The 21,233-nt window shown below is 30.6% G+C and overlaps 2 protein-coding genes across 3 annotated transcripts; one reads left to right on the forward strand and one right to left on the reverse strand.

Moving 5' to 3' along the window:
- The first annotated feature begins 5,978 nt into the window (after positions 1-5,978).
- On the forward strand, positions 5,979-11,749 carry LOC101504988 (uncharacterized). The gene is made up of 3 exons (XM_004512487.4): positions 5,979-6,653; positions 8,007-11,213; positions 11,504-11,749. The coding sequence occupies exons 1-2, from the start codon at positions 6,084-6,086 to the stop codon at positions 8,763-8,765; spliced, it is 1,329 nt and encodes a 442-aa protein (XP_004512544.3). The 5' UTR covers positions 5,979-6,083; the 3' UTR covers positions 8,766-11,213; positions 11,504-11,749.
- A 6,992-nt stretch (positions 11,750-18,741) lies between these two features.
- On the reverse strand, positions 18,742-21,233 carry LOC101505299 (transcription factor bHLH93-like). Of its 2 annotated transcripts, none has more exons than XM_012719164.3 (4): positions 20,491-21,233; positions 20,146-20,295; positions 19,848-20,015; positions 18,742-19,163 (listed from the first exon to the last, which is right to left on the reverse strand). In XM_012719164.3, the coding sequence occupies exons 1-4, from the start codon at positions 21,049-21,051 to the stop codon at positions 19,077-19,079; spliced, it is 966 nt and encodes a 321-aa protein (XP_012574618.1). In that variant the 5' UTR covers positions 21,052-21,233; the 3' UTR covers positions 18,742-19,076. The 2 variants fall into 2 exon arrangements, with proteins under 2 accessions (XP_012574618.1, XP_004512545.1); XM_004512488.4 differs by having other exon boundaries at positions 20,128-20,295; positions 20,491-21,228.

The following is a 21,233-nucleotide window of genomic DNA, read 5'->3' on the forward strand; positions in this document are numbered from 1 at the left end:
TTTTGATAGAAAAATATTAATAAATTACTGGTTAAAATAGTTTCTTGTATTTACATTTAAGACCATTTTTTAAAATTATTTGACGTGTTTTAAGTCACCAACCAAACTACTTAAAGACATAATTTCATTTAATTCAATATTTTTTTAATAGATAAATATTAATAGTTAACAATTAACTAAGGGGAAAAAAATTGTTAGCTTCAAAAATTGAATTCTGAACCATTTTCATAGAACTCTTTCAACAAACAAACTCTTGGTATTGGAGTACACCTTGTTAAAATTTGATTCAATATTTTGTTTTCTTAGCCAGCTAATATTTTCCTATGTTTTCATTTTTGGGCACTTCGTATAATTCGAACCATAATTTGTAGTTTGCGGAGACGCAACTACTGTTGCTATTTTGAAACAAAACTGCCACCTTTAATTAATTCGTAATATCCACTTTGGTTAGCTCATGTCATGACAAATGCCAAATTGGCAATTCATCATTTGCACGGTGGGTTGAGAACTATGCTAGAGTAAAATAAATAGAGGAATAATAGAAAGAAAAATTATATTATTTAAAATTAATTTAGTAAAAAAATTGATAAAATAATTATATACTTTATATTTCTATTACAACCAAATTAACCATACTTAACTATCATAAGTTAATACTGAATATTAACTTATCGTTATTATAACCAACTTCTATAATATTATGTAAATTGAAAGTGTGGATTAATATTTTTAATTAAGATAAATTATACAACTTACAAAAGAAATACAATGTAATTAATTAATTAAAGTAAAAATAAAAAATAAAAAAATATTATAATTATATCAATTAAATAAAAAATTGATATAAGAAGTGATAGTAACCAAAATAATTTTTAGACGTCTTCGACTTATTTTTGAACTTTTCGAACTTTTTTTTGTCCTATATTCATTTTAATGGAACCAAATAACCCTAATCTTGGAGTTCACAAAGCCAAATTTTGTCAAACAAAACTTAGCTATCATAAGTAGCAGTACAAAGAGAATAAAAAAAACATTATACCATAAAATAGAAACATAAATGATTAAATTTTGACCATACAATTACTATATATAACTATATATTGAACATTATGATTGAAAGTATCACATGGCCACTTAAAAAAGTTACATAACATTTTGTTTTAATCTGAACTACTCACGATTTCATCAATGACTAAGATTCATTCATCTAATTATAAAAGTCATCTCATTTGATATATGTCTTCATTTAGTATTAGATAAGTACTTAACCAGATAATATTTCCTCTTTATTATTTATTAATTAGTTGTAAGTTGGTTTTATATTCGTTATAGTTAGTTGAGTTTGTTAAGGAATAATGTTATTTTCTCTATATATATAATCTCCCATTTGTAATTATGTTCAATATTTTGTTGAAAATGAAATTATTCACAAATATTTCATTTTACCATTCTATGATATGGTATCAAAAATCTAATTATTATATAATGTTTTTTGTCAAATTTTTCATGAACATATTTGCTTTTATTTTCTTTCTTTCCCATCACTACTTTCACTAACAACACAAGAAATATTGGCTTTGTACATTTGGATGATTTAGTGATGTAATCTCACTTCGGTTTTGTTAGGGTTGAAAGGCAAGACTACAAAAACAGTCGTTTTAGATCTTTACAAAAATTTAATTTTTACTTCTACAAAAAGGTCTTCAAAATATTTTGTATTAATTAAAAGTATTTTATATTGTCTCCAAAAATATTAAACTAATCAACTTTGAAAAAAATATTTTACAAATCGATTATATTAACTTAATAAATGATTCTTTTAGTCTAGACGGACTAAAACTTTATGTTAAAATCCGTTGCTGCTTTTTTTTTGTTTTTTTTTTGTGTGTTTTGAAATCTTTTGATTCATTCGGCTTCTTTTGTATGTTGATGAAAATAACCAATCAAGTTTCAAAACTTTTTTATCAAGATTTCTCTATTATCGATTTTTCTTGAATTTTGGGATCGATGATCATGATTGATGATGATCGAGATTGATACTGCAACAACAACAATGAATAATGTTTTTGTCAAGGGTAATATGGTCTAAGAGAGATTTCAAAGAAGACATGAAGAGTATCTCAAAAATATCCAATTCCGCTATTTTACCAAATTCAAAATCAACATCTTTTAAGAAACAGACCAAGAACAAGTAATCACAATTGCTCAACAATAAATAATGATGTGCCTGCCAAGAGATAGTGAAGACTCAAATCAAGAATTAAAGAGTATTACCCGCCATTTTAATATATGAAAGTATATAATTCTATCATTTTAGTATATGAGTTAGAAAAAAAATTCAAATTAGTCATTAAATTATAAAATATTAGTCAATTTAATTCATGACATTTAAATGGTTATGATTTATTTTGACAAATAATTTTATTTTATGGATTTTATTATATTAAATTATATTTTTTAAGAACTATTTTGATGATTACATAAAATAATTGTTTTTATATATTTTTATGGACTAAAATAGTGATTTAGTCCATAATATTTCTATGATTAATCGGATTTCATTTTTTTTAATTCAATTCACTCGACATTTTAGCTTTTATTCATCAAGATCATGAATAGTGAATTTTTTTATATTATTTTTAACTTTAATATCATTTAGCTTCTTTCTATTAAGATAACATATGGTCAGACAAAATTAATTATTTTTAGTCTAAATCGCATATTAGTTTAGCTTATATTTATAGTTAACGGAAAAATTTATATTCTTTTCATCGATGAATTTTTTATGCTTTAAATTATTTTTAGCTAATTAGTTATAAGTTTGTTTTATATTTATTATAATTAGTTGAGTATGTTAAAGAATGTTATGAATTATTCACCTTGTATATAATCCATTACATGGAATCACTTGCAAGCCTTAATTTGTTCAATAAACGAATGAAACTATTTACAAATATTTCATTTTACTCGTTTTGTAATATATAGACAATAAAAATGCTTAATTACTATAGATTAGAAACATATAACATAATCAATAATGACTCATCAACTGTGTAGAAAGTTTAGATGCATTGTGAAGTTCCACACATTCTTGTGATGGACCCTCAACACTGTATAATTTTCTCTGAACTATAAAGCAGAAATCCGTTGTGAGAAAATGAATTAGATCTGTTTGTTTCGCTGTTAGTTTGACGAGGAGGAGCGTTGACGCAAGAGGGTGGAATTTTAGAGTGACACTGACGTGGATCACCGGAGGATAACCTCGTCGCCGGAGCAGTTTTTTGACATTAAGGAGTTAGCGGGAGGGAGAGAGGAGATTGGGGTACGGTGTGTGCGATCTATGATAAAATATGTACTCTCATTTAATCTAATGGTTGTTAAACATTGTCCATCATGAACCACCTATTGTGGTTGTTCACGGTAAAAGTTGCCACTAGGACATAATAATTGAGTCTTGGTGTCATTCACTCTTTGGGGAATTTATACAGGAGTGGGGCATATGCACTTCAAATCAAATATATCCCGATATTTATTAGTACTATATATATCTTATGATTATGATGATGAGATGAGTACACTCATTGTATATTGGAAATCCTTGCAATAAATTAGGTACATTACATGTCATAGAGCACAGCTATCATGCAATACCATATTAATATCTCATATCCATATTCCCATTTCATTATTTTGTTTTGGGTAACCCGATCCTCAAAATATTTCGATTAATTTCAGATATTAAATTTATAAAATATTAAATTATTTAAATTCGGATTAAATATTACTTCTAACAATTATTTTAGGAAATTAATTGATTGAGTTTGAAAGTTTTAAAAAAATAATTTAATATTTCAGAAATTTGAGATTCTTAATTAACATATACTTAAAATTTTAAGACTCAAAATAATAGTTAGTTACTCTTTTGTTTTCTACCTTAAATTATTATCTATTATCTTCTTTTTTTCATCATCGTCGAATATTCAAAGACGGTGGATTATAAATATATGTCTTTAAAATCACATATAAAATTTAAGAGTTTCTTTGGAGTGGTTGTAAGTTTTTTTATTTTAAAAGTAAATTTTGAAATCAAAACAATTTTTTTTTTAAAATCTCAACAAAAAATATCAGTTTTATAATTCTTGTTTTTGTTTTTAAATTAACATATCACCGTCGCTAAACATAAACATCACTCCAACAATCATCGACCACCACATACGACAACCAACTTCGACCACTGTCAGTATTACCGATCACACTACTCTGACCACCATCGTCACCACCAACAACCCACCTCTAATGACCACTACCACCACCACCACCACCACCACCACCAACCACATCTATGACCACTGTCGCCGGCACCACCGACCTCCCATCACCACGATCTTCTATTATTGATCACCCACCTCTGACTAACGTAATTAACAACCATCTTCAATCACCTCCACTGTCACCACCCACCCACCTCTGGCCAGTGGCAACATCCTCGACCACCACCACTATCACCACCAATCACACACCTCCGACCACCACCCCACTACTATCATTGTCGATTGTGCTCCGACCATCATCTCCAATTATCAATTATCTCTTTTGACAGCTGCAACCGCCTTCGAAGATCAATCACTATTGCAATAGTCATCTTTCACAACTATCACTATTATTAAAATATTATAAATTTATAATATTTGAATTATTTTAAAATATAATATTTTTTATATTTGATGAATTCATAATAAGATTGTGTAAAGAAAGTGATTAAATTTAAAAACTAAAATTCAACTAAGAATTGAAATTAAAATTTAAAAACTGAAATTGAAAACTAAAAAAAAATTAAAAATTAAAACTGATTTTAATTTTTTTTAAATTTCAAAACAAAAAACCCAAAAGCACACAAAATAGGGTCTAAACTTTACTCGTCATATATGTGCAAATGTAGGTCACATTTCACATTATCCGGTATATATCCTCTAATATATTGTACATACAAACATGTAGGACAATTAACACATTGTTGGAGATATATGATTCTAAAGTTATCTAGAGCACATTTCTTTTCACAACAGTTTGTCACAAGAACCATCATCACCGACACCGTAATACATTTTTATGAGTCACTCGAGTCAAAAGCAAGACCTAATGTCCCAAAATTCAATTACATCAAATAATCAACATGTTTTGTTTTGTTTTTTTTTTTTTTATAAATAAAACCAACTATGTTCATAATTGTCTAAAACTAATGTCATAGTGAATAAGGGTTTATTTGATTGTGTTTTACTTTTAGTTTTTGAAAATTATTTTATAAATAACTTTTAGAAAACAGTTTTTAACAAGAAAATAAAAAAAAAAAATCTGTTTGACAACTCTAATTTTTAAAACAGTTTGTATTAGAGAGTTAAAAAAATTAAAAAATAAAAAGTAAAACACAATTTATCTGTTTTATTTTTTTAATTTTAAAAAGTATAATATTAAAATAGTTTTACAAAATATTTTTTAAAAACAAGTAATCCAAACAAGTTTTTTAGTTTTTAAATTTTAAAATATTAAAATAGAGTTTTTGGGATGTGAATCAAAGAAACCCTAAAACTCGATTCACTTTTTATAAAGAATTATAGAGAACCCATACAATCATGTGCTCGCATTCGCAAGATGCATAGAAAGATTGTACAATTACAAGATACAGACCAAGGGCCAAATAAGCAACTTGTTAATAACTTTTTAAATATTATTATTAAATAAAATATTTTCTAACAGTTTGTTAGAATCATGATCCAATAATTAAAATTGAGAACTAAAATTTCATACCTCTCCAATAAAAGAGATCACAAATATAATTTCGTAACTTTTTGGTGCAATATTTTTTCATATTTTATTTTGGACAAAATATATCTAAGTAATTTATAAAAAATATATTCAATTATGAAAAGGTTCCTCTTTGGGCCTTGGTAAGAACATCTCAGGACAATGCGTTTGTAGCCCATTTCGTAAGAACCCAAAACAAGTTTGAATTCACGTTCTTCCCTCTCAAAAACAACAAGCTATTTTCTCCGCTTCCGTATTGTCCACATCAAGTGTTTGCGAAAATGCCAAACAGAGACTCCACCGTCGTGAACCCACCAACCACGCCACGAAGATCACCGAGGCTCCTTCTCCTTCAACACAACAACAACAACCCCATCACCCCAAAACCTAAATCTACAAACAAATCTTCAATTCAATCAAGAACCCCCACAGTTGGTGTAAGGAAATCACCAAGGTTAAACGATACGGTTCCCTCCCTGAGAAGATCTTCTAGATTCTCAAATCAAAAAGCTCCTCCTAATAATGAGAAGAAAATCGATGTTAAAAGGAGCGAATTTTGTTCCCGTGATTTGGTGAGAGTCAAGAGTGGTGATGTAAAAATGAAGGTGAACAGTGGGGTTGTCGATGAGGGAATTGTGGTTGAAGATGGTGGAAAAGGGAAAAGGAATAGCGGTGGCCGTGAAATAGTGCAAGGGTTGAGGAAGCAAGAAGTTGAAGGTGGAGTGAAAGGGAAAAGAAAGCGCGGTGGTGAAATTGCAGAAGGGTGGACAAAGGAACAAGAATTGGCTCTTCATACAGCTTATTTTACTGCAAAACCTAGTCCCCATTTCTGGAAAAACGTTTCTAAACTGGTATATTCTCTCTCTCTCTCTCTCTCTCTCTCTCTCTCTCTCTCTCTATAAGATTGCACTTTTAGAGGAAGAATTGGTCATATAATTCATGAATGACTAACTAAGTTATGGAATTATGTTTCTCTTTTAATTGCGAAACCAAAACCTCTTAGGTATAATTTGGAATCTGTTATAGTTAGATATATGTTAGAATTAGTTTTAGGTATGATTAGGTGGAAGTTGTTTATGTTTGTTACCTTATGATCACTATATAAAAGTGTATCTTATCCTAATTGTATGATTGTATCATATTCTTCACACTATCATTTCAAGTTTAATTATTTCTCTCTTGGGCTCAACTATGATTTTCAATAGAATCCCTTTAAAGTACCCTAAGGACCAACAAAGTTGTCACACTTGATAGATAGTTGAGTTCATGTTTGGAATGGCGGTGAATTTGCCGAAATCATAATGGCACGGTGATTTTGTTGAAGCTCTTAAGCGTAAAGTGTACATTTTGCTGTAATCAAGATGACATGTTGTGATTCTGCCAAACTATCTGTGAATCCAAATATGCACTGAATCTCTTAGCATGGTGTCCTAGGTGTGAACTGGGTAGTGTATATGAGAAGAAGTCTTGTTGGAAGAAACAAAATTCAGTTGGATAATCTCTAAGCTTTATATAGGATCAGTCTTTGACTAAGGCTTGCCACTTCAAGGATGATGATTGTGGCTGATAACTTCCTTCTTTTATGCCAATGTTTTGTTATCTTTTTTAATGTTAACAAAACAAATATGATGCTAGAAATGTTACCTGAGAATCAGTCTCTTGACAGCTAAAGATACAGGTGGTTAAACGATTATGTAATTTTATAGGCCAAACATTGTTTTTATTTTGGTGTCAGAACACGTTTCAGTTGCTTTCAATTGTGAAAATCAGAACTATTAGCTGTGATATGTTCTGGATGTATAACTATTTTTACAATGCTGTTATATAAAAGTTGTGTGTGTGTGTGTGTGTGTATAGAATATATCTGTCCTCCTGTTGCTATCTCCCTTTGATATAGTTTACTTATGATATGATGTTAGAGTTTCTATGACTAAGTGATCTTTGTGAGCATTTGCATTATTCAAGCATCAAGCTTGCATGAGTGAATATGTTAGTTAGATATAAAATCCATTTGCACATCTATATGTAATAAACTCATCAAAGAAAAACGTTACTTGTAACCATTACAAAGAAAAACGTTACTTGTAACCATTACAAAGAAAAATGTAAATTTATATTTTGTTGATGGTTAATTGATTGTCGGATAGATGTAGATGTGCTTTACTCTTCTGTTCATTGAAATTGTTGTACAAAATCTTTTGTAGGTACCTGGGAAATCTCAACAAGATTGCTTCAATAGAATTAACTGTGACTTCAATACGCCACCTCAACATCAGCCTCGATCAAGGGCGAAGGCAATAAACTCATCACCCCTTCATCAATTCTCAATATCTGCAAGTAAACTGCTCAAACCTACTGAAAAGAAGGTTGGCAGATCAAAATTTCTCAAACCAAAAAGCTACATTGGCCAGAAGACTATCGAAAATCTATTGCAGCGCCATCTTAAAGTTGATCAAGACCGTGAAGGCGACATATTTTCTGTTCTTGAACCCAACATTGATTTTTCTACTAATAATAATGCTTTTCTGCCTAGTCAAGCACTTTGTACTCCAAAGCAGCAAAAGGAAAATCAAGGGTTGCTACAAAGCTGCACTGAAAGATCATCATCAAACCATAAGATGTCTCTTTCTAGATTTAGTGGCTCAAATGTTCAAAATCTTGTTAGTCCACCTGTGCTAAAGAAAGTAAAGAACAAGGTGCAGCATGAAAAATATATCAATCAATTAAGATGTAGGGAGTTTAGGAGAAGAGCAGCATCTGTTCAGACAAAAATGTCCATAGTTGGAGTAGGAAACGGCATTCTGAAAAGGGATGTTGTTAAGGCTGCAAAAGTTGCATTGGTTTCTGAAGCTAAAGATGCTATCAATAAGTTTCAACAATCACAATCCAATTTTATGGGCAACACTTGTAGTTCTGATGAAGACCATGATGATGACATTGGAGTTGAATGTGAAAGTCAATAGGCTTTTCTCGAGCTAGTTGACTGAAACTTGTTGAATAATTGCATGTATATAGTAGTTTCTCTGAAAGTTTTAGACATTGTAGCTTAGTAATCAAAATCTGATTTTTCCAAAATCCCAAGTTTTGTAGCATTTGTCTGTAGTTAATAGAATGAGCAATCCGCTTTTCTCTTGTTCCAGACTTCCATTGTAATCTGTTAATGACAAATTTATAGGTGCAATGCATTTAGATGAGGCTATATAGAAATAATTGTCTTGAATTCATCTAGGTTATTCAGCTTGACCATTACCGTGACAAAAAAAAAAAAAAAAGAGTATGCTTAGGTCAATTTTGGAATAGTATGAGTGTGTAAAGTATCAATCCTTGATATTATTCTACTAGTATACTTATTTAGAGGAGGCAAATCTTAGCATGGAATGTAACCAGTAGAGAAACAAATAAGCATCTTATTGAGAAACAGAAACAAATGAGCATGCTGAAAACCACGCCTAAAAGTCACTTCATTTGAAGTCAAGGGGAAATGGATCTTAGTTTACGTTGACTTTATATTATTAGAGACATCAGACAGCTTTGTTTTAAGGTTGACTCAACATTAGAGTCATTAACAAGACCGTCTTAATCATATTTCTCCTTATGCCACTGCCGACAGTATGCATCAGTTTTTTATTTTATAAATGACTATAAGGCTCGCAATGTTGTTGATTTTTATTTGGAAACTGGAAGTCCAAGTTATGTTGAACAAGTTCAACAAATTGCATATGAGGACATTGATGGAGTAATTTAAGAAGGTAGCATCGATGAAGAAGTTCCATATTTTTAGGCATTGTTATTTTGAATGTTTGAATATTTTGATGACTGTTTAGGCATTGCCATATACTTATGCTACCTTGTGTTAGTTTTATATTAGTTAGTTTTATATTAGTTAGTTTTATCATGCCTTTACTTTTTTGGTTGTTATAACTATTTTGTTGATAGGCCATTATAAATACTCATATTGTATTTTCTTTCTCAATTAATAAAGAATGATGTATATTCAGTAAATATTCATTATGGTATCAGAAGTTTCCTTTTTATTACTTTTAAACCCAATTTGTCAAAAATCTTAAATTTTCAAAATAAAAAATAAAAATCTCCACATTCCAAACAGAACAACGCAGCACACTCTAAACCCTAAAATTCCAAATCCAAATCGCACCTTCTTCCTCTTCTTTCTCTTCTTGGTTTTGCGCTTCTTTTCCTCTCATTTCCTTCGCCGAACGCTTCAATGGCAGGTTCTCATGATGATGATGATTCATCTACCACCTCTGCAACTATTTCTCAAGATGAATCGCAAAATCCATCATCGCCATATTACCTTCATCCTGGCGAAAATCCGGGCGCTTTTCTTATAAATCAAACTTTACAAGGGCCAAATTATTACAATTGGAGCCGTTTGATGAAACGTGCGTTGGTTTCCAAGAACAAAGCGAAATTCATCAACGGCAAGTTACCGATGCCGGCAGAAAATGATGTGTTATTTGATGCTTGGGAGCGCTGCAATATGATGGTAATTTCTTGGATTACTCGCACTCTTTCTCCTTCTATTGCTCAAAGTACAATACACATTGAGAATTCAAAAAGTTTATGGGATCATCTAAAGAATCGTTTTTCTAAAGGAGACCATTTTCGTTTTTCTGATCTGCTTCAAGATTTACACTCTATTAAACAAGGTGATAAATCGGTCTCTGATTTCTTTACTGCTTGGAGTATTCTTTGGGAGGAGTTAGAGGTTTTACGACCCATCACAGATTGTTCTTGCTCTTCTTCATCTGAGTGTAGTTTACAAAAATTAATGTTAGGTTATCGATCCTCTGAAGCCCTCACCTGTTTTTTAAAAGGCCTCAGTGACAATTATAATACGGTAAAAACCCAAATTTTGATGATGGATCCCCTACCTGATATAACCACAGCATTTTCTTTAATTTTACAGCAAGAACGACAAATTTCTGGTCCTTGTGTTGATGCTAAGGTTTTAATGAACTCTTCCATCCATGGTACTTCTAATGCTAATCCGAGAAATGGTTTAGGTCGTGGTAAAGGTCGCGGATCTGGTCGGGGCAGAGGTGGAGCTCCTCAACGACAATGTACTTTTTGCAACAGGCTAGGACACACTGTTGATCATTGTTATTTTAAGCATGGTTTTCCGCCTGGATATTCTCCTGGATACAAGAACACCAAATCTATCAATTCTTCAATTACTGATGATGATTCTGGGTCTGCTCCTAATGATCATAGTTCTCCGAAATCCAATCCATCTGATGGTAATGTCTCTCAATTTACTGCTGACCAAATTAATCAACTCAAACTTTTACTTCAACAATCTGCTTCCTTTTCTGAAAATCAATCTCAACCTACAAATCAAATTTCTCAAATTGCTGGAGTTTCCTCTAATCAACAGAATTCTGCTTTAGGTAATATTTCTCCAAACTATTGGATTCTTGACACTGGCGCTACTGACCATGTTACTTGTAATTCCAAAAATTTTATTACTTATCATGAAATTAAACCAATTCATGTTACATTGCCAAATGGAAATACTGTTAAAGCTACACATTCAGGAACTGTACATTTCACAAATGAATTTAAACTTTTCAATGTTTTATACATTCCTGATTTTACCTTAAACATTATTTCTGTGCAGCAATTAATTACTTCTTTGAATTGTAAATTAACTTTTGTTGACTCTAAATGTGATATTCAGGACCCTACATCCAAGATGATTGGGCATGCTAAGCTTTTGAATGGTTTATACCATCTACAACAACCTATTAATAATGTCAAACATTCTGTGTTGTATTCTTTAAATTCTAAATCGTCACATGCTACTTTTGATCTATGGCATCTTAGATTAGGACACCCTTCTAATAATGTTCTTACTCATATTTGTAAACATTTTCCATATGTGAGTTTCAACTCTAATAAAATTTGTGATTCTTGTTATCTTGCCAAACAATCTAGATTACCTTTTTATGCTAGTAATACTATTTCTGATAACGCTTTTGATTTGATTCATATGGATATTTGGGGACCCTTGTCTCATTCTTCTATTCATGGTCATAAATATTTTCTAACTATAGTTGATGATTGTACTAGACACACTTGGATTTATCTTATGAAAGCTAAATTTGAAACTCGAAAGTTAATGCATGATTTTGTTGTTTTAATTAAAAATCAGTTTGACAAAGTTATCAAAGTTATTAGGACTGATAATGGTGTTGAGTTCTTATATCCTGAATTTTATGCAAAATTTGGAATTCTACATCAAACATCATGTGTTGAAACTCCACAACAAAACTCTATCGTGGAAAGAAAACATAGACATATTTTAAATGTTACTAGATGTTTGCTTTTTCATGCTAATCTTCCAAAAATATTTTGGTCTTTTGCTGTCAAACATGCCATTTATCTCATTAATAGATTACCATCAGCATCCATTGATAATTATAGCCCTTATGAGTTGCTATATAAACACCTCCCTGTTCTTAATGAATTGAAAGTTTTTGGATCTCTTTGCTTTGTTTCTACTTTGCATCAACATAGGACTAAATTAGATCCTAGATCTAGAAAATGTCTATTTCTTGGATATAAATTTGGCACTAAAGGCTTTATTTGTTATGATTTACATACTAGGGAAATTCTAGTTTCTAGACATGTTATTTTTCATGAAAATATTTTTCCATACTTCTCTAGTAATGATTCTTCTAACAGTGATTTATCCTCTTGCGGTGATTTTGGCACTTTTAATTTCCTTCTTGAACCTATAAAACTAGATTTTGTCCATAGTAAATTGAGTAATTCTAATTTGAATGATATTAATGTCATGCCTACTTGTGATGAAAATAATTTTGCACATGAAGAGCCTTTTAAACCACCTAGTATTCGCAAATCAACAAGGCCAAAAAATCTTCCTGTTTACCTTCAGGACTTTCATTGTAATATTTTAAACTCTTCAGGTACTGCTACTAACTCTACAACTGATGCTGTTTTATATCCTTTATCTTCTGTTTTGTCTTATAAATCTTTTTCTTCTACTCATTTAAAATATTCATGCCATGACTAGTGCTGTTGAACCCCAAACTTATCATGAAGCCATTAAATCTAAGGATTGGGTCATTGCTATGCAACATGAAATTACAGCTTTAGAATCTAATAACACTTGGGAATTAGTTGACTTGCCTAAAGATAAACATGTCATAGGATGTAGGTGGGTTTATAAGATTAAGCATAGGGCTGATGGTACTATTGAAAGGCACAAGGCTAGACTTGTTGCTAAAGGTTTCACTCAATTAGAAGGTGTTGATTTTCTAGACACTTTTTCTCCTGTGGCCAAATTAACTACTGTTAGATTGCTTCTTGCTTTGGCTGCCACTAATAATTGGTTTTTAAAACAGTTAGATGTTAGTAACGCTTTTCTTCATGGTGACCTTCATGAGGAAGTTTATATGAAACTTCCTCCTGGTTATTTGAGTCATAATAATAATAAAGTTTGTCGTTTAAAAAAAATCATTGTATGGTTTAAAACAAGCGAGTCGACAATGGTTTGCCAAATTATCTTGTGCTTTGATATCATTTGGTTTTCAACATTCAAAACATGATCATTCCTTATTCATTTTCAAAACATTAAAATCTTTTACTATTTTGTTGGTTTACGTAGATGATATTATTATTGCAGGTAATTCTGAATTAGAGATCAATATGATTAAAACCTTTTTAAATTCTTCTTTTCAGATTAGAGACCTTGGGGACTTAAAGTTCTTTCTTGGATTGGAGATCTCTCGTTCAAGGGAGGGTATTCACATATGTCAACGTAAATATGCTCTCGATATCTTGTCAGACGCTGGATTATTAGGCGCTAAACCTTGCAATACACCTATGATCAAGGACAACAAATTTCTATACAACTCAAAGGCACAACCTCATGACTCAACCTCTTTTAGAAGAATTATTGGACGTCTTATCTACTTGACCAACACACGACCTGATATCACCTTCGCCGTGCAACAACTTAGTCAATTTATGCAATCACCGACTGAAGACCATTACATGGCAGCCATGAGGATCCTCAAATACATAAAAACTGCACCAGCTCAAGGATTGTTTTACTCATCGGCGTCCCGGCTTCAACTGCGAGCATTTAGCGACTCTGATTGGGCAACCTGCCCAGAAACAAGAAGGTCTGTTACTGGGTTTTGTATATTTCTTGGTTCATCATTGATTTCGTGGAGGTCTAAGAAACAAAGCACTGTATCTCGTTCATCTTCAGAAGCAGAATATAGAGCATTAGCATCAACAACTTGTGAAATTCAATGGATAACATTTCTTTTGCAAGAATTAAACATGGATTGTTCTGCCCCTACGACTCTTTATTGCGATAATCAATCAGCCAGGAACATTGCGTCAAATCCAACATTCCATGAGAGAACAAAACATATAGAAATTGATTGTCACATTGTTCGGGACAAACTGCAAGCTGGATTGTTCAAACTCTTGCCCATATCTTCATCAAATATGCTGGCAGATTTCTTTACTAAGCCTCTTGAACCTACAGCATTCAATTCAATTCTTAACAAGCTGGGAATTCTTAACCTACATTCTCCATCTTAAGGGGGGATGTTAGTTTTATATTAGTCAGTTTTATATTAGTTAGTTTTATCATGCCTTTACTTTTTTGGTTGTTATAACTATTTTGTTGATAGGCCATTATAAATACTCATATTGTATTTTCTTTCTCAATTAATAAAGAATGATGTATATTCAGTAAATATTCATTATTTATAGTGCATAATCTGCAATAATACACCGCGTCGAGTAGAGTGTTTCGATGTTGGAAACAGGTTTCAAAATCAAAACAAGTTATGTATCATGCTCAAACAAATTGAATTGAAAAGAGAAAAGAAGGTCACGTGAAGAAAATGAGAAAAGAAAAGAAGGAGGACGAACGTGATGAACCTAAGGATAATGAAGGAAGAAGAAAGCTCTTATGACCGTTGCAAATAAGGTCACGTGACCTCTAATTTTTTTGTCATATATAAATAACTTCATAATTTAACATGTGCCATGTCAACATTTTTTAATAAAAAATGAGGTGACTACCAAATCAATAAATTGAGTAAATGTGGGGTTAAAATAGTTAATTTTAAATTAAAGAGTTAAAATCGCACAATTGACATATTTGGGGGCAAAAGTAGAATGATTAATATGAGTAACTATTAGAGACCAAATTTTTAATAGACACTCTTTTTTTCTGAGTTGCGGATCTCACCACTAAAAAATATAAATAATATGTATTTGTTATTTTTATTGTTAAAAATTAATGATATAAAATTATTAATGAATCTTATTTAATAATGTTTTATAAGTGTTGAATGAGAGTGGTTGAAAAATTATTTAATACTATTATTAAAAAAATATAAATGGGTGATGTGTAGTCCTATATAAGACCTATTTAAACACTAATCATATAAATTAACCATTGTGAATGCTCTAAGGGCACTTTTTAATATTTTCTAAAAAAATAAACATATTTGATCTAAATTTGAGTCAAATATATATGCCCTTTTTATTTGATACATGTATTTTTTTTACTTATATTTAAGTCATTGATCCCGGTTCTCTTATCAATATTGTTGCACTTGCGACTAAAATCAAGTTCATATATACTTGTCTCAGTAGTAAGTTTAGTTTAAAAGACATCATCCAGCATGAAACTTTTTCATTCTAGAAATGAAATGGATCATATTCATTTCAATAAATATGATACAATATTATAAGTGAGATGCATAGACTGCTTTACTACTAATCTTTTTTCTTCTTCTTTCGAATATAATATATTAACATATATATATATATATATATATATATATATATATATATTTTAAGATGATTTTTTTTATCTTAAAAGAGATGATAAATTCTACTATTAATTAATTTACATAACTGTGAAGTTTCAAGTTCAAATTTAAGACAAAACTTTCAACCTAACAATATCATTATTTATCTGTTGAATTTAAAATTAATGACTTTTAAGATAGTTTTATACTGATACAAATAAAAACTTATTAAGTTAATTTCAAATATACTTTTTATCTTTGATTGGTTCTCTCATTCATTTGGTAGTGTATACCATTAAAATTTAAAAACAATATAAAATATTTATAAAAAAAAATGAACAATTAAAATTAAAAATAAAGAGATGCAGCATAAAAAAAACATGCCAATAATAATTGATTTAAATTAGTGGCTCTCAAGATACCCAATTCTAGAGGTTAGTTTGGTTGAGTAATTGATGACACATGAATGTGAGTGTCCAAATATGTTCATTTTTTGGAGGATACTCATCTGCTCTCTAATATTACCAGACTTGTGGACCGGCCCACAAACCTTTGTGACCCCCACCTTTGAGCCTGTTTAGTAATAGTATGTTGTATTTGACACATAAAAAACTAATCGTATGTTGTTGCTCCCATCCTCCACCACACAAAAAAGGTCTTTCCATTGAGGTAATAATAGATTAAGAAAAATCTATCACTCATCCCTTATTTTCACCTCTCATCTCTTAAGATAATCAAAATTTTCAAAATTATTAATATTTAACAATTTCAAATTTTTGACTATTTCGAAAGTTCTGTATTTATGTAAATTTTTTATTTTTTTAAAACAACTCTTGAAAAATTGCATCGGAAGTTACATTCAACCAATTTTCCTTTTTTAACTTATTGTAAAATTGTATTTTAAAAGTTTTACATTAATCTAAAGTTTTGAAATTTTATTAAACTTTAGAAAGATTACACTTCGAATTTTCACATTTATTCAAAAGTTTAATTTTTTTTTAAAACTTTTGAAAAAATTGCATTTCGGAAGTTTCACACATTTATCCAAATAATCAATTCTTTTTTAACTTTTAAAAAAATTGCATTTTCAGAAGTTTCACATTCATTTAAAGTTTCGATACTTTTGGAAAATATGTAGTTTGGAAGTTTAACATTCATCCAAAATTTTGAACTTTTGGAAAATCATAATATCCTTGATTTCGTGTGGTTGGAGGTGAAGGTATAGGTATAGTTGAACTATGGTGACCCTTCACTTTAGATTCTTTTTGTTTAGTTGTGAGATGTTGTGAGATGTCCTAATTCGAGAAATTTCCACGCTCTTATGACATTGGCCAGGTTGATCCGAGTTCGACCCGTTATAGTGATGACACGAGCCTAGAACAAATTTTATATTATGACTACAATTTCAGTAATCAAACACATGAACACTGCAAAAAAATTCCTTGAGTGGCAATGTGACTAAAAGAAGAGAAGCAAATAAAACATAAAAGACATGCCTAAATTTCACTTCATCTATAGACATTGTCAACAGGGGTATGACTTTTACAGCATGGGGAGGTTGCAAATGTGGTTTCATTGGGAATCAAGATAAACTTACTTTAGTAAAAGTGTCTCCATGAATTGACATTTCAATTTGATTTTGATTAAAAGAGATATTACTATAAAATGATTTATAGATGAAAAATATTCATAAATTTTATTTGAATTGAAAAATAAATTAAAGGCTTAAAAATTAATTTGATTTTGTGGCAAAAGTTCAAAATTTCAAATTCGAGTTAGAATTAATTTTGAAGAGAAACTTAATTCTACCTAAAAATACACAAGCATGTTATACTTTTAGAATAACATTTTTGATCTCTCTTAGAAATTAATCCAAATAAGCAATCAGCCAAAATTTATAATGATGTTTTGAGACATAAGCTTGCTGAGACCTCAAAAGTATTATTAGTCAACTCATGTAATCATGCACTATGGTTGGTAATTTGTGTTCACATTAGTGTGATACTCACAGACAATGCTTAATTTGAATTATTGTTGACTTAGCATTTTGTGTCTTCACAAAAAATCTAGTTAGCCAATTTCTTTTTCATGCCAGCTTCCATCTTCCATTTGGCAATGCCATGATGGAAACAACGTACTGAACTAATTCAATAAACCTGACACATCATTGTCGTTGTACTTTTAACAGGATTGATAAAATTGCATTTATCAAAAGGGACAGAACTGTAATTTTTGTTTTTCTAACACTTACACTCTATGAAGCCACATATTCCAACATAGACATCTGACACGACATAAACAAACATACATTGACACTCCTAATGTCAAAAACTTAGAATACCAACATCAATATATACATGATAATTTTTAATCTTCATTGATGCATCTACTACCGAAAAACTAAATATATTGTAGTTAAATTTCATCTTTTTAACTCACGTCATTCATCATCATTGTTTTGATGAATCTTTAATAGTGTAGTTGTACTTGAGATGTATCTAAGAGGTCTAAGGTGTGTCGAAGAAAAAACAAGTTTTATTTTTTAGAGTCTTATTTGAGGTTGTGTATGATTGTTAGACTGCGACGTGGGTCAGATACAACGCCACGTCTAATTCCAGAGGTGTTCGTGCTTTATAACTTTCACTTTATATTAAAAATTTGTCTGATATTTTTTTTATATGTAAATATTACTCGATCCATCTCATAATAAATGTCACTTTAACAAAAAAAATTGTCTCAAAATAATTTTTTTTTATAAGACCCTTCAATAATTACTATATACACAACTTTTAAAGTAGTATGTTAGTATAATTAGTATTTTTCTTAATCAACAGGGTTCTTCATTCTCAACTCCTTCAACTCTTAACTCAAACTAGCTGAACTGTTAACCCCTCAAATGTGTTTTTAATATTTGAAAATACGACTCCAACACATAATTACATTCAAATACTTTTATTTTCTCAAATTATTATCGGTGTCGTTGTTCATGCTTCATAGGACATATATGTTCAACTTAATAATCTAGATTATTTCAAGGAGACTACCCAATCTTGCAAGTGGACTTACAATTTTACTGTTTGCACATGCATTTAATGTCCCAAAAATGGAATTTGAAAAGAGAAGCATATTCAGGAATCTATTTAAAAACAGTTTGATTCTCCACTTATGTTTGGCAACAACTTTCCATTATCAATTGCTACTGAAAAGGTGGATTTTTATCACAAAGGGAAAGTGAAGCTAAGCTAGTTCTAAAGTTACCCTAGTAGTGTATGTTAAATACAGGGCAAAGCATTAAGATTGAATGCATCAATCAAAAAGCCACAACTTATTTTTGGAATCTCATTACAACTTTTTAACACCCTAATTCCTTGAACTTCACAAGGGGAAAATTTTGCCTCTTTTTCATCATCTGCAAATAGTTATATCAGCATTTCTTCTTTCTCCTTAGAGACATCTTCCACCATAACCTGCATTCCTGAATAGTGATTGCTTTATCTCTTCAGGGTTCATACAATTTCTCTGACCAGCTGCCTAAAAAAAATGAGAACAATATGTTAAGAAACATGTCTTGTTTCAAGCATGCAAACAATTAATTGAGTGTGCCATTGATTATATGGTGATAAAAATTGATTTTGAATGAAGTGATTATACAAAATTATTACTACCTAAAAGTGTTATCAGTGTAAAATGATTTATGTTTAGTACATTTATGTAACGGTGAATTGTACAATAAATTTGAGAGTAACAACTAATAGTAGAGGCAAAATATCTAAAATTTTGCTTCAAGTTAGAATTAATTCGGCAAGTGAAATCAATTCAACACCTCTAAAATTGATTTTTGATGCATCCAAAGTGAAACCAAACATACAGTAAATGTGTGTTTAGTTATCCGGCGATAAAAATTGATTTTTGTAAAATTGATTCTAGCTATAAGTGAGTTGAATGTAGATGCATTCATCTAAAAGGGCATGGAATATAAAATTTGAGAGTAAAAATCAATTGTAGAGTTTAGTGCATGTTTGGAATCACAGTAAGCTAAGCTACTATGATTCAACAAAAGCTACAAGTTGTAATTTTTACAAAATCACAATAGTTCACTGTGATTCTGTCAAAACACACTCAAGCTCTAAATTGTAGTTTTATGTTAGAATCAATTCTGCGGTCGGAATAATACATTCAAACATGTCAATGAGACTACTAAAACAGTTTACTAACCTCTGAGCAAGATGCTTGCAATGAAAAATCATTGAAACTGCTTATAACACACTGATGAATCTCAAGGCCTAATGCTTCTAATGTGTTCACAGTTGACAGTAACAATCCTGGTTTTGTGGCACAGCAAATGCTGATCCTTGTATCCTGGTCTCTCCTCTCAACATCAAACTAAAAAAGATAAAATAAAACATTACATTAATTACATTTATATTCAGCAACTTAATCTAAGATTATGCATTAGTTCAAGAAATTGATTTGAGTTACTAGAGCTTAAACATACCTTGGGTGAATTTCTTACCATGACTTCATTTGGCTTTAGCTCCTTAGAAATTCCCAAAAGGTTAATCTGATTTGTTCCATCTTCCACTTCTTCTTGCAACTTACCAATCCTTTCTAGAAGCTCTTTCATGTAATCAATAGTATCTCCAAGAATTGATGTCCTGTCCATCTTACAAAAATTTACATTTTTCATTGTTAGTTCAAAGGTTGTATAGAAAAAATCAAACAAAAAATACAAATCATGAATGAATGAACTCCCTTATAGAAGTTAATTATGTAACAAATACAAATGCATGTAATTAGATAAACTCAAATAAGTAAGTCCAAACAAATCCTATGATTATATATCTATTGAATCAATCACCTTGCTGATCTTAGGGACAATTGACCTTAACATAGAAAGCCTATCATTCAAACGCTTTCTTCTCCTTCTTTCAGCCATAAGATTCTTAGAAGGCTGTCCTTCAACCCTTTTAGATTTCTGCTTCTTCTCACCACACAAACCCATGTTAAAGACAGGAATCTCATTAACATGTTCCTCAACTTTGCAGTTGATTTTAGTTTGTTCAAAACTCTTGTTACTCTCAGTTCCAAGAAATCCACCAAAAGCTTCATCCTCCATTGAAGGTAAAAGTGGTGCTGACTCATCAAACTCCGGCACAGTAAAAGCATCAACAAAAGGGTATGATGGTGTTGTAGCATCAGTTCCATAAGAACATTCAAATCTATGGTCTAATGGTGTTGAGAATGAAGCAAAAGAAGGATTCAAAGATGGATTGTTGAGTAGATTTTCATCAAAAGAGTCAAAGGTGTAACAACAAGTAGGGAGTAGTAACTCATTCAAACCAGTTGTTGATAAAGCATTCCATGTGTCTTTTCTTGGAGCTAGTAGCTCATCTAGAAAACCAAGTTGAGAAAGTTCCATTTTTTTTCTTTCTTCTTCCTACTAACTATTATGATATGATATTTTCTTTTTTTAAAATAAAAAGAGAAGAGTGTTAATAATGAGATGATGAAGTTGAAGAAAATGGAAGGAGTTTCAAGTTTGTTTAAATAATGTTGTAATAAGTAATAATAATATGATGTAATGAAAAAGTGCTGGCAATA

The sequence above is a fragment of the Cicer arietinum genome, chromosome 8 (genome assembly GCF_000331145.2).
Source record: "Cicer arietinum cultivar CDC Frontier isolate Library 1 chromosome 8, Cicar.CDCFrontier_v2.0, whole genome shotgun sequence".
In the NCBI taxonomy this organism is placed as follows: domain Eukaryota; kingdom Viridiplantae; phylum Streptophyta; class Magnoliopsida; order Fabales; family Fabaceae; genus Cicer; species Cicer arietinum.

Bases quoted from the DNA above. Each gene is read 5' to 3' on its own strand.
- LOC101505299 (XM_004512488.4), bottom strand. From the start codon at position 21,051: ATGGAACTTTCTCAACTTGGTTTTCTAGATGAGCTACTAGCTCCAAGA. The intron at 20,016-20,127 runs GTATGTTTAAGC...TATCTTTTTTAG, and splicing joins TGGTAAGAAATTCACCCAAG to TTTGATGTTGAGAGGAGAGA. The intron at 19,164-19,847 runs GTTAGTAAACTG...CATTTTTTTTAG, and splicing joins TGCAAGCATCTTGCTCAGAG to GCAGCTGGTCAGAGAAATTG.
- LOC101504988 (XM_004512487.4), top strand. From the start codon at position 6,084: ATGCCAAACAGAGACTCCACCGTCGTGAACCCACCAACCACGCCACGA. The intron at 6,654-8,006 runs GTATATTCTCTC...AATCTTTTGTAG, and splicing joins GGAAAAACGTTTCTAAACTG to GTACCTGGGAAATCTCAACA.